The sequence below is a fragment of the Sparus aurata genome, chromosome 2, assembly GCF_900880675.1.
Source record: "Sparus aurata chromosome 2, fSpaAur1.1, whole genome shotgun sequence".
NCBI lineage: Eukaryota > Metazoa > Chordata > Actinopteri > Spariformes > Sparidae > Sparus > Sparus aurata.
The window spans coordinates 23,126,963-23,141,300 of NC_044188.1; the positions used below are offsets into that span (position 1 = coordinate 23,126,963).

Below are 14,338 nucleotides of genomic sequence, written 5' to 3' on the forward strand. Positions count from 1 at the left end.
TTGCTGCTGGTGAATAACGTTGCTGAACGGTGACTCTGTTTAATAGGGCGATTTTATTCTCTTTTTCAAGCTGGGTCAGCGGCTGCATGAGCCTGGTTAGGACCTTTTCTTCAATCACAAATAATGTGGCATTTCACGCCACTGACACGACTACATCTCTGTTAGACTACACTCACTTGAAATTAAAAATCAAATATCATTTGAGTTTAAATTCTTTTTTTATGCCCTTCTTTATTACATTTTTGTCGCTTACATTTCCAATCTCCCAGCAGCATGTCACATACACACAACATGGCATATAGGAAGGTCAACGGTGCCTTTTGTGACCTTCTAAATTAGCGTCGGTGAAGTTTTCTTAAGGTGCAGTGCGAACAATGATCCCCGGAGGATCATTAGTCTAAAAGTGGAATCGAGCATGTCAGGCGAGTTCAAGGTTGCATGATATCCCATTACTTTGTATCTGACTGTTTTGATATATACATCATTAGCTGCACAACACTTTGAATCTCAGCCATACTTCAGCCAGACAGAAAGAGCAAACTCTCGCTCTCATTATACTGTAAAGTCTGAGCTTAACAGGACAGCAGTCTTTGTCATAATCATGAAGTGTAAAGCAACAAACAAAGAAAAAGTCCAATCTTTCTTTATACTGCAGTGAATCCATTGAAATTTAATAAAAAAATGGAGTCTGTCTGACAGAAAGATGCAGCTGCTACTGCAAGGTTTTGTTTTGCCATGCGTTGGCGTAATTACGGTCCTTTAATTTAAGATAAAAAGGAGACGGGAGGAGAGAAAGAAATAATAGATTTGATTTATGAAATGACTGATTCACTGTGCTGGTTGTTCTGACAGTCGCTCTCACTGACTCCCTCTGATATTGAGTCAGCATACTAACTATTATAAACTGACGAGGGTTGATTAGGGCCATCGGTGCTGGATACAGTGCAGAGCGTTGGGTAACAGTCGGATACAGATGCTCGACAATGGCCCAAAAAATGTCCCAGTACTGACCTAACTCAAAAATGAACTGAAATACCAGTTAAAAAAATTATGATGTCAGTTTCGAACTTTCAGCTCATCATTCTTTTTCTCAAAGAATGACAATGAATTAAACGTATGATGTTAACATATGATGACAAAATGTTTGTCTTATCATATAAGAAATAGATTTTATTCCAAACTAATTCATTTGCTGTAATGCAAATATATCATATCAAGTTTCTTACATGATACAGAAATATTGATGTGAAAAGATCTCACTTTGGAGTGATTTTGGTTGCAGTCGATCTGTTTATATCGACTCTTCATATATATGTATATATGTATATATATATATATATATATATGTATGTATATATATATATATATATATATATATATATATATATATATATATATATATATATATATATAAATATATAAAGAGTATATATACATATATATATATATATATGTATATATACATATATATATATATATAAAGAGTATATATATATATATATATATATATATATATATATATATATATATATATATATATAATATATATAATAAATCACTCCAAAGTGAGATCTTTTCACATCAATATTTCTGTATCATGTAAGAAACTTGATCTTTGGACAATCAAAGACATTGTTGCTTGAAATTGTAAGTTTGTAGAAGACTTAAAGTAGGTATATGCAAGTATTTTTAGCTGAAAACATTCACAAATCAACAAAAACTTTTACAGAAATTAGCATGCCAAGCAGTGTAAACACCAGCACTTCCCTGGTCCTGGGATCCCAGTCAGAACCACTTACTGCATGGCTAACTGAGCTAACTAGCTAAGGGCAGCTACAGTTAGCAGTAACTCTGGTGATATACTTCCTCTTACTTGCTTTGAGTGTGAACTTTACCAGTGGCCAACTCTTACAGATTGCACCTTTTTAATGCTCTTATTACTGGAATAACAAGTTCCTATTTTCATAAAGTAGCAACTACAAGATAAAGTGTACTTTGGCAATATACTGAAACCCAAATTGCTCATGAGGTATTTTCCCAATGATGATCCGTGTGTGTGTGTGTGTGTGTGTGTGTGTGTGGGTGTGAATTATGAATGGGATGAGCAGGTGCACCCTCACGTGGTAGCCTCTGCCTCCAGTGTATGAATGTGTGTGTGTGTATGAATGGGTTGTAAAGTACATTGAGTGGTGGGTCAGACCAGAAAATTGCTACATAAATGCAGTCAAATGCATTTATTGAATAAATTACAGGGCACACTAGGTTATAAGATCCAAACAGCCCATTCTCCTGGCTTCCATCTCAGACTGTTTCAATCTGCGGTGCTGAGTCAGGGCGACACACCAAATCACCGCCATGATTTATAGGAGGTGAAAGCAGGGAAGATATTAGTTTTCTCGTTGAAGCCTTTATTTGCTTTGCGGTGATAGGTTTAATGACAGAAAGCTAAACAATAAACATGATTTGTAATGCACTCGGTGCATGGCGCCGAACTTTATTTCCCCCGAGGACAGAAGTGATGCATGCAGTCTATCTCTGCTCAGGGAGGCAATCGTCAGAGGGCGAGATGGTCATTTTGGTTTTGTCCCCCTGGTGTCTGTATTATTTTGCCCAGCAGGGTCAGAATATCAGCGCTGAGAGCAACCGTCAGCCTTGTCGAGAGATTGAGAAGAAAACCGTAAAGTGGTACGGTACATGATCTCTGCGACACCGAACTATAATTAGCAGGGTTGAACTGCTCAGAGGCAGGACGCACGCTGAAAATTCCTACATGATAATTCATCTTAATGAGTCATGGAGCATAGACAACTTCACCAATTCAGATGCCTGCAATAAAATGTTCTCCGTGTCATGTAAACCATGACATGACACCCCTGAACCCCCGCCGGATTATCATGGGATCTGACGGACGCAAAGCTCCGAGGCCAGGATGTCTGAGTGCGTACGTAGATTCTGCTGGCAGCCATCCTTCAGATACTGTTACTGTCAATCATGTGATTTGTGCTTTTAAAGCTCATCTCAGGTACATTCGATCCATGTACTGTAAACTGTGGTCCATTTACCCTCCCTTCCTCCTCCATCCTTTTCCGCTTCCATCATTCTCTGTCCCTCTTTCCGTCGTCCAGCTGGTGCTTTTTAAATATGATTTTAAATGTGCTGCATACGTCTGACTTTAAAATGCTTCTTTTAGGAGGTTGTTGAAATGTCACGTTGGTAAAATTTGGTGTCTTGGAAATAATGTAAGTTTTGTTGTTTTTTTGTTTACCTTGTTCTCCAGATGTCTTGTTGTTGCCAGCAGCTGCTCCAGATCCTTGTCTCTGCAACGCAAAAACGACAAAAAAGAAAGCATGTATAAGATGGACTTTTCCTTCCACGGTACATTTTCTTCGAACGGAAATCCGCCAGACTTTTAGCACAACAATAACCCACAGTCCTGTCATCGTAATCAAAGGAGCTGAACACACGCCACTGTTCTGTGCCCTTTTGCTAATTAAGTCTTGTCCTCATGATTGTTCTGACATCTACCGGGGGCTAAGCTGCCACCTAATCTGCTCGCACGCTCTCCAAAAGCCTCCACTCTTAAGTATTATAGCCAGTGGGGGTCCCCTTGTTGTGACCAAATGAGCTGGGCAGAGGAGACCCCGCAGGCTGACGGCCCTAAAGATAAGATACAGTACGACCACGAGGAGAGAAACAGAGCCCGAGGTGACGCTGTTTACTACATCTTGGCACTGTGACCCAACAGAGGTCAGAGACACACTGACAGGAAGCGACGATGACCTAGTTCCCACTGTATACATGCTTTACTGTGCTTATTTTGCCGGGTGACAAAAGTGGGGAAGGTCCAAAACCAGAGAGTTATGTAAGCTGTCAGATGCATCACCATGTATGTTTTCATAAGCATGTTAAACTCAGTTGTTTTCCAGAATATATAAAAGGGCTCCTTAAACCATGGACACTACTGAGTCAAGTTAACCTTTGAATAACGTCTTACAACAAGCCGCTCAGAACAGTGCCGCGCTCTCAGAAGCGATGCAGAAGATTTTTTACCCAGGTCATCAAACGTTTCTGGCTTCATGCGCCACTGAGAAACTCTAGCCAGAGTACAGCCATGGATTATACTGTAATTCAATACGCTATTTACAGTCAAATTCAAGGAGCAAAAAACAATGTTAATCATTAAATGATGAGTGTACTTTAATAGAGGGTTTTTATGAAAATGCTTATGAAATTACAAAATATATATTACACATTGATATAAAACGTTTAAGGTTTGCATATAAGAAGGGTTTAATCCAGAAATATCATAAAGCCATTTTAGAGAGGAAGAAATCACACATCTTAAACAGACCAACTGTGAGAATTTAAACCAATTATACAGTGTTGGATCCTCTCGGTCACATGGGAAAAAATTACATTCACACCCTCATTTAAATTCACTCGACAGCAAAAGACACAGAGGTGTAAAAAAAAAAAATGGCCAGACTGAGATACGGAGGATATAAAGGAGAACAAGAAAACCCACCTACGGTACAAAACAACCAAACATCTGCTCTACACAGCCTGAAGCACAAAGTCATACCTGTATACTCATAAATACATAGCCACACTTAGCTGATATAACATTATCATTACACTCTTACATGCTAATGCAACAACATTTATCTAAATGTCAACTGTGGTTATTCTGCTGCCATTTCGTTGCTACGCCGTACCGCCTCTGTATTCCAAACACGCTCGCTTCTCTCTTATTAAACTGCAAATAGGCACCAATCTCCAGAGAAATAACACGCATTGTGGCTGTGTTAATGTATGTCTAACACATTTCTTCTGAGTTTGTCAACATGCATTCAAAAATAGAGTCACGACAAGGGAGCTCAAAGAGTTTTCACCTCACAGGGAAGATACTTGCCATTTTAAAGAACTTTGCTGAGACAATAGTTGGTCATTTTTACGTCGTTTTTTTTTTTGTTCTATTTAAATGTAAAAGTTATATAACAAGTTGAACTGAAATCCCTCTATCTCTACACTGAGGTCTGCAGGGTCGGGACAGGAGCCGGCAGCATTAGAGGTGTGGAAAGGGTAAAGTAGCAGATATCGCTTAAGAGAGGAGTACAAGAGTGACACCCAATCACAATGAGCAGATTAGGAAGAGCTATTCTTAGAGCCATATTATATTATATCCCGCTTTTAATATGCAGCAGAGCAAGAGAAAGAGAGGGGGGATATCACAGTGAATGATAAAGGAGCCAGAGGAAGAATGTATGGCAAAGATCAAGGATTGATGGAGGAAAGGAAGGAAGGAGAAAGGGCTGTGGTGAGAAGTTACATCATCAGCATCTTATTAATCACATGGTATTAAGGGGCACTGGGGAGATATGTTCTGCTGAAAGGATGAATTTCTATATTCTATATTGGATCATTCATACACATAGACTCATGCAAGCTAGGACCGCCACTGATGTCACGACAGCTAATGTAAAGACTCAAGGGCTGCACGCTGTCAGAAAGAAACTGACATGGCGATGTTTTTGGTTCTCCTCAAACTGCATCATAAAGAAATACAGGATTTTCTAGGGGATAACTTGGATCGCTCCGTTTGGAATCAATTCATCTTTCCAGAATGATTGGGGTGATTTTGTAGGAAGGCGCATTTTAAAAAACACTTATAATAAATACAATACATTAATCAAAAATGGTCCATGAACGTTTGCTGCGTATGCAGAGCCTGCATGTCACTCACAAGCAACAAATTCCCAAGAACCCATTCGGACTAAATTGTCTAATATTAAACTTCTCTTGTTTAGTCATGGACAATGAGAACTGTGCAAATTCAGATTTCGTATCAAGGAAAAAAAAACACTGTAGCAGGACTTGTTAACGGACATTGCAGATCATGCGATGTGAATAAGTGTTGATGCTGAGACGATGTGTAGCCCTAAACATTTTTTTACAACTTTTCAGTGCTTGATGAGAAATATGAGTGTCCCAAAACGTCACCCAAACGTGCAGGAGCCTTTCTTCACACATGTACTGTAACAACATAAAATGTTGTTTTATCATAAAATGTGTTTTGAAAATAACGTTAGCAAGACATCTTAGCATTAGTATTAGCATAAATGCACACATTCCACATATGGAATTTGGGAAGAACAACTAGCCTGGCTCTGTTGGAAGGTAAATAAAATTGGCATTTCTATCCACGTACAATTTATCTCACATTTGTTTAAAGCAGTCACAAACTAAACTGTGAAAATGAATGTTTTTATTGGCCGGCAGGTTGTGCTAACCTACGTTTAGCAGCTGCTAAGACTGATCTACAGACATTAAAGGATGGAGATTTGTTGCAGGTCGTTCACCAGTGTTCAGCGCTAATGCATGCTAAAACCCTGATAACATCAAGTGATCCTCTTGTTTGCTGCTCCTCCGCATCAGCCCATGCTAATTAATTCAGCATTAGCCGTTCCTTATAATTGATGTCCCTGGGCCTGTGTTCTGGACTGCCTTGGTGGCCCATTTATCTTCACAGCCACAACCAAAGGAGCCGGTGGAAATAAGCGAGAAGGAGTGTAAAAACTCCAAACTCCAACGCTCTGTCACTGCCACAAACCTCGAGAAAAACATTCAGCATGTACATGCATTTAAAAGAGGGCGCCCTGAAAGAAATGCTCCCCAATATGGAAACTCCCAGAAACTGTGCAAACTGGATCGTAAGTTAAAATGGATGTCGTTAATAAAACACTTTTTGTCATGTTTATGGTTTCTGTCTGATGGCAGAGGAGGCTGAGGGGGTTGAGAGTGCCCATATAATCAATGTGTCAATTTGAACCTAACCGTGTTTGTGCAGGGGAAAAAAAAATAAATCTAACGTGAAATTATTACAGAAATTACAGTGTCACTCTCCTTATCATCAAGTTGTGCAGTTTATTGCCGGCTGGCAGACGGGCTGTCAGCTCGTGTTTTCATACGCACGGTCTGGGTGGGAGCTGTGCTGAAAGGATTTTTTGCTGTAGTGAAGAGGAGGAGCAGGATGAGAGGAGACCAGGATCAATACCTCCCTCTGCAGTTAAGATGTACTTATACAAACATTGGCATTGGGAAGATTAATGACCAGATTCGACTCTTTTATCGCCCCCTCTTGTCGGGAGAAAAAAGAGAAAATAGGTGGAGAGAGGGAGAGTTAGCACTGCAGCAGTTAGGCTCCGGTCAAATAAGTTCAGCGAGCTCTGTAATGACCAAAAAACCAAACTATCCGACCATGAAACGCTTATTGCTTTCTTGCAAAGAGTTAGATGAGAAGATCGATACTACTCCCATATTCGCTCAACAAAGCTACAGCCAAGCAACGGTTAGCTTAGTATAACATAAAGACAGGAAAAGGGGGGAAACCTGTAGCCTGGCTCTGTGCAAAGGTTATAAACAACATTATCGGTTGTTTGATCCACACAAAGTCCCACCAATCTCCCTCCCTTTTGAAGAAGTCTACCAGGGCCACGAAAATCTAATCCACGAAAAAAGAAGAAGGCGACTATCAGCTGAACCCCGCTGCTTTCTAGCCTTCTCCGATGGAAAAACTTCAGCACGGAATACCAGGACCACACCGCTGTTAAAGCTTTCATCATAGGAAAAGATTAGACACGAGCCGGTATGAAGCAGAGTAGGGCGGTTCTTGCAACAAAGCCATTGGGATCCCTCATAGCCCTTAAGAAACAAGGCAGTAAGAGTGATTTGCTGTATCTGTTTCGAGTCTTAACTATCATCTGGTTCAAGCTTCTCATTTAAGGACACATTTGTAGATTCAACCTTCTCATCCGACTTTCTGCAAGAACACGGATCTCCCTTTAATGTTTGGTACATGGGTACACACGAGGAGACACACATTCTGGTCAAATTAGAAGATAAAATGCATTTTTATGATGTATATTTCCAGTCCCAGCACCAATCGCGACTCACGTGTAATAATGCTCATTTCCTAATCGCCACGTTAAAGGTTCGTTTTGATCCTGATTCGTGAGCTGGATGAAAGGTGGGTGTATTTTTGTTTGCAAAGCATTTTGCAAAACCTGCAAGGAAAAAGCGCTTTATAGATATAAAGTATTATTGTATCGTATTTCAATCAAGCATTTCATACGGGCTGAGTTTTTTTTTAAATTCCGTTTTGAACATATTCAGGGGGAAGGCACTGGGGAGTTGGCACAGCAACAAAACAGATCAAGGAAAGGGTTTCATTTAGGTAGCGTGTATCCGGCTGCCTCCCTGGGGGATTTAGCTCCAGCTACTCTCACCGCACCCTTTTCGCAGCGATTCCCCCGGCTCGTTCAAAGGTCTCCCATTTGGTCATGTCAGAAGGGTTTCCATGCTTTAATAGCTGAGGAGTCAAGAAGGCATCGTGCCTATGTGTCCTCTTTCTCTGAGCTTCTCTTTCTGCATTATTAATCCAGCGCTTTCAATGAATTTCAAACAGCGCGCGTAATGCTTTGATGCTGAAGAGAGGGGCTGGGTGACGGGGTGGGCTGAAGCATCCCTGCAAGCTCGGAGCACAACACACCCGCGTCTTTTGGGGAGAAATGTCTAATTCGAGGCTCGTCTTTGATGCATTTCCGAATAAATATGTAAAAATAAAAATGTGCGTGAAGTGAAGCGTGTGAGATACGCGCGTACAACACTGCAGTTTATGTTTGCCTGTCAGGCTAATCAGAAGCGTACCTGTTCTCTCCTCGCACACGTCTGTCAGGAAAGAAAAACCTGACGCGCAAACCTGACTTATCGCATTGCTTTGTGGCGCTAAACATTACCGTCACACCGCTGAGCTCTCTTCCGGCCCCCCTGGAGCTCCAAACAAATATCAGAGCCCAGATAAGAGCACAGTTTTGTTCTTCCCTTTTTACTAATCCCAGTTCAAAGAGAGGAGCTGAGTCCCTCCATCAGCCTCTTGTAATGGCCATGAAATGAACTGGTGCCTGCGTTGGAGCTACAGTGCTGCTGCTCCTTCACAACACGCTAATATGGCTCCCAAAAAACCCAGCACCGACTGAGCGAGACGGAGGAGACCGGTCGGCCCATCGCCCTCCGCGAACAAAACTGCCCCCAAGCTCATCCCGTTGAGTGTTTGGAGATATGATGTTGGTGTAATGTGGCAGCAGGGTTGTAAAAAGATTGATACTGTGCTACACGCAAAGACCAACTGTGAAGCCTATATGGTTGCGATTGTAGCTTTTGCATCATTTAATACTCCCATCGGCCTTTAAGAAGGTTCAAAGGCACGAAAAAAATAGCTTTATCCATATCTTATAGATCGATGTTCATCATGTTCTCATTCTTTCTACCCACATGAGCTATTTTATGCCTACAACAGATGATTCATTCATTCCTTAGTCACGTTCCTCTAATCTTAGTTTTGATACCGGGATATACTTCTGTTCATTTGCTCAAATGTAATAATACTGAAAACCATACATAAAAATCTCGTTTGTAGGGCTGAAATTACAGTTTACTGATTAACCCAGTCAAGCAATCAGATGTGGCGAACAAATGGGGATGCAACTCATAATTATCCTCAGTAACAATTCATCTGAGGATTATTTTCTGAAACTGATAGTTAAAACAAAAATCTGCTGGTTGTAGCTTCTTCACTGTAAGAGTTCCATGCTTTTCTCTGTCACTTATGACAGTAAATGAAGAGTCTTTGGGTTTTGAATGTTGGTTGGACGAAAGAAGTCATTTGGAGATCTGGCTCTGGGTGATCATGATGAGTATTTCTCACGGTGTAATCACATTTTATAGACTAAATGATTACTGATAATGATAAGTACTTGTTTGCTGCAGCCCTACCTCATATTGAACAAGACAAAAAACCCAGCGGATTTCCACAATTCTAAAAGCCCAAACTAGGAAATGTTTTGCGTTTCTGATTGAAAAAACAAAACAAAGAAATGATTGATGAATTATCAAAAACAGATGCAGATCATCGTGTTTATTTAATACCTGTCAAATCATCTCAGCTGCAAAGACAGTTCAGTCCAGTGCTGCTTAAGTATCACAATGTGCCTATACCCGCACTTTTTATAAGATTAATAGCCCAGCAAGTAATTTTATGTGGGAAAGATGTATAATAGTCGTCTGTACTTAAACCTGCCAGCAAAAAATAAAAGGAAAATAGACTGGGTTAAAACCGCCAACCTTTCAACTGGGAGCCAATTGCTCCACAGATAACCGCTATAAAACCCCATAAAAATGTGTGAAGCTTGTGCAGTTCGCTCCACTGCTCGGTTGTGTTTACAGCAGTGAGCACGGTGTCTGAAACCTTAGCTACCAGTGACCTTGGAGAAAAACTCAAATCATATCAATATCGTCTCAACCTAGAAATAAACAAATTCTGACAAACATTCGTGCTTTATGACACGTTGCTGGCAGTCAAAATCAGGGCAACAGCCAAGACATTCTAATTACCTTCATTATTTGCCTCGAGTTCACCTCGTAATCACAAAATATACAATTTCAAGACCCTTTTGGCGAGAAGTGGGTGACAGATAGTGGACTAAATTGCCGCTCTATCCAGCGAGACATCTAAATAACGTCTTTTTGCTTCGCTGGGAGCTTAATGAACCTCTATCTGGTGTTCTGTCTTTCAGTAAGCATCTAACCAGAAGATATATCTGAAGTGGTCATTAAGAAAATGGTGCTCTAAGTACAACCGTGAAGGAAGCACAAATCCAAAAAGTTATCATTGATGGCTCAGTCATTACCGCTAATGATTCAGTAACACTCTGTTTAGCTGCAGGATTCTGTGTTAAAGAATCGTTTGTTCATATACTGAACACCCGGAGCATGTTGTCATATAACTGACAATTGTAAAGTTGTTTTAACCACAGTGGAAAACACTATGATCAACGAAATTAGAGTCACGAGGTCTCAACATGACATCAGTGCTCCGTGGCAGCATTAGAAACCTTTGAATCACTCCTCTGAGATAACAGCGCTGTGGGTGGAAGCGCTGCTCCGACATGATCACCACGATGTTCTGCAGGGTTTAACAGGTTACAGCTTGGCTTAAATGCAAGACGTGACTTGAGGTCCTTTTGTTTATGGCGAGCGTGCTCAGCTCACCGCGGGGGTGATGAGAAACTATGACACCCCCGAGGGCAGCGGAGAGAGGAGGAACCATTACGGCCGAGCGCCTCTGGGGCCGAGCCAAGTGTAAATTGCAATAACAGCAGCTCGATGAGGGAGATTACTGAGGCGGAAAGGGGCTATCCTCACTCTGCAGATAGACACGCACGTGAAAACTCACACCGGTGAACAAATAAGCACACCTGTGGACACATCGGGACGGGACATATACAAGCACTGCAAGAGGGAGAAACAAGAAGACAAAGGACCAATCAGGCAGAAAAGAAAAAGCAGTAATTACATGACGTTGATGAGGGAGATAGAGAGCACAGAGATACATATTGTACCTCTCATTAATCATTAACAGTCTCAGGAGGACACAAGGTCAACAAACACTGTTGTAGTGTGTCTGTGTGTGGTCGTGTGTGTGTGTGTGTGTGTGTGTGTTTTCACCTAAAGGCACACAAAAACACACACACATACACACACACAAACAGCAGAGCTACTGTAGCATACTGCCGGCGAACTCCACAGTGGCTTCATCAGAATTTGAGCCTCCAGGCTTCAATTAGGATACTTCAAGGGGAAAATATAAACACACATACATAAACATATATAGACAAGAAAAACAGACACACACACACACACACACACACACACACACACACACACACACACACACACACGTAGGGTGAGTCAAGCAAAATAACGGAAGATACAGTGTGCATATACTGTAAGCACATTTTTCAACTCAGAGAAATGTAAATATGTTCATCACTGATCGGGGCATACATATGGGGGAAGGGAGGGAGTGAGGAGGGAAAGAGAGAACCCTTTAAAACCTACTCCACCTCCTGTCACACTGCTGGAGAGGAAGCTTTTATTTCCCTCACTCTGAGCCAAACTTGTTTATCTGCCCCGCAGAATAGGATGCGGGAGGCAAGCCGCCTCTTTGCACCCCAAGTTTGTGTGATCCTTCAGCTTGTCATTAGTGGAAGAGTGTGAGTGGAAATGACATTCACTAAAACCCTCAGCGTTAACACCATTTCTGTTTCAGTGGAGGTCAAGATTAATAACGCATCGAAGCCCAGAAATTAAGCCTTCCCCTTTCAAATGTAATCTTCATGTGGTTACAGCTTAATAATGCAGATCCACACATACATGGAGCCTTTACACATGTGTGTTTGTTGAACAATGTATAATAGTGAAGTCCTGAAGTCAACAACCAATACGAAGAAATCATGTTTTTACAAAGAAAATTTGAGTTTATCGGAAAGAAACGGATTAACATTTTGGGAGGCGCGTTTATTCGCTGAATTGAGAAGATGGAAGAAACCATCATGAGACAGGCTGTCCCCATCAGGCTTACAACCACCCCAGGTCAGCTGTGAAAGCAGCGTATAAACACCCATACTGTTTCTTGTTCTTAATGACTTCCTTGGTTGAATAAAGGTCAAACAAATCAATAAAATAAAGTTCAGCAGTGAATTCTAGTTGGTCTAGTAATTATTATAAAGGAAGAAGTCAGGACAAGAAGTGTAAAGAGCAAGAAAGTCTGGACTTTCACCCAGGACACAGCTGTTCATGCCCAGTGTGAAACCACAACTAAGTGCTCAGAGTTCTTTCAAGCTGGGTCACATATTGTAACATACAGTAGGTGTGTTTGTAACTGATTTATTCGGGTTGTCACGGCAATTTTAAATCAAAAGTTTACAGAAATGAGCCTTCTGTTGCGAAACTCAAAATCAAATGCAGCATCGATGATACAAGGCAACAGTGCCAAGCCAAGAGTAAAGATCCACCGACCAACACCTCGTGAGCTCAGCAAATTAACATCTTATAAAGTCATTTTTGCTCTTTACAAAAACCGAAACTGGTAGAACCATTTACAGCGCTTACGTGCTGGATTATTTTTAAGCGGTGCAGAGGTTTCAGCTCAGAGAACAGCTACTGAAGGAACGTAATGGGAGCACAGCCATCGAGGATTTTGTTATACGCAAGTGGACGTAGTTTCATCTGAAGTATACAGGCCATGATGAATCAAACATGAATGTCTCTGTTGCATTGGCGCCGAGCAACATGTCAACGTACAGATTCCTTGCTTCCAGCGAGAACAGTGGCACGTTTGTCTCATTCATGGTGGTTCGTGGCTCTGCTTCCTCGGAGGCGACGTTCAGCGTATGGAGGATGCTGCTCTGCTGAAAGCCTGCGCAGCCCAACGCTGCTTCCCTTCTGATCCTCTGACCTCACTCTGCTCCTGCCTCTTCATCTCTTCAGAAATCATACTTCTCATCCTCACTGTGCAGGCAGTGGGAGTGGGGCGCGAGTGTCTGTGTGTGCTCTTTACTACGAGTGCCTTTGTGCGTCTGTGTTTCTGCGTGTGTGTGTATGCTACAGACCACTCATCTGTATGAGCTCCATTGGCAGTTACATAAACCATACTGTCATACAAGCTACAGGGCATACTGAAACACTGCCAAATCAGTGCTGGGTCAATAACTCCCAACTGCAGATTTTTTTTGGATTTTCCTTCCTTTTGTTGGGCAGCCAGCACACATCTGGTTGAAAGTGAGGAGGAAGTGGGTGGGTTCATACACTGTTGCCGTGCAGCACAGAGGTCAGTAATTACCATGAAACATAATTACTGACTTTCCGTGGGACCTTTTTCTCTCTGAAAAGACAGACAGCAGTTTGACCGCGGTAATTAGAACATAAATAAAGCTGTTTGAAAAGAACAGAGAGGCTTGACTTTAGGTGGAAATGTGTCTAAATCCACCTCTGCAGCCTCAAAATGGCACGGTGACACCGTTCATGTAGTTTGATTTATCTCGTGAAGTCATTTCATAATATTTGTGATGCTTTCCACAGTCTGTTCTGGGGAATACACAGACTGTGGGTTTTAGAGGAATAATGCCAGTTTTTCCTGTTAATACCCATGCTGAGTGTATGTGTGGGAGCGACACTGAGATGAAGACAGGTTGGTATCTTTCTCTATCTACGAGTCAAGTGCGGAGATGGTTTTTTCTCCTTAGCGGAGCCCCGGGGGCAGCAGGGGGAGAGGAAGAGACGCTGATTTGCCTGTCATAAACATCAGCTGTTTGACTGTGACTGCCGACGCTGGGACCTTGGCACAGGCTGCCTGGCGGACCGCAAGACGCAGAAACTCAGCTGCACGCTTCCCATTTCCTCTGTGGCAGCCGGGCCTCCCGAGGTGACACTCCCGACGTCG

The 14,338-nt window shown here is 41.8% G+C and overlaps 1 protein-coding gene across 1 annotated transcript in view; it reads right to left on the minus strand.

Moving 5' to 3' along the window:
- Positions 1–14,338, minus strand: part of pcp4b (Purkinje cell protein 4b) — a 37,112-nt gene that overhangs the window by 10,005 nt on the left and 12,769 nt on the right. Inside the window, exon 2 of the mRNA XM_030408076.1 lies at positions 3,266–3,317. Within this exon, the coding sequence (XP_030263936.1) occupies positions 3,266–3,317 (52 nt within the window). The remainder of the gene's footprint in view (positions 1–3,265; positions 3,318–14,338) is intronic.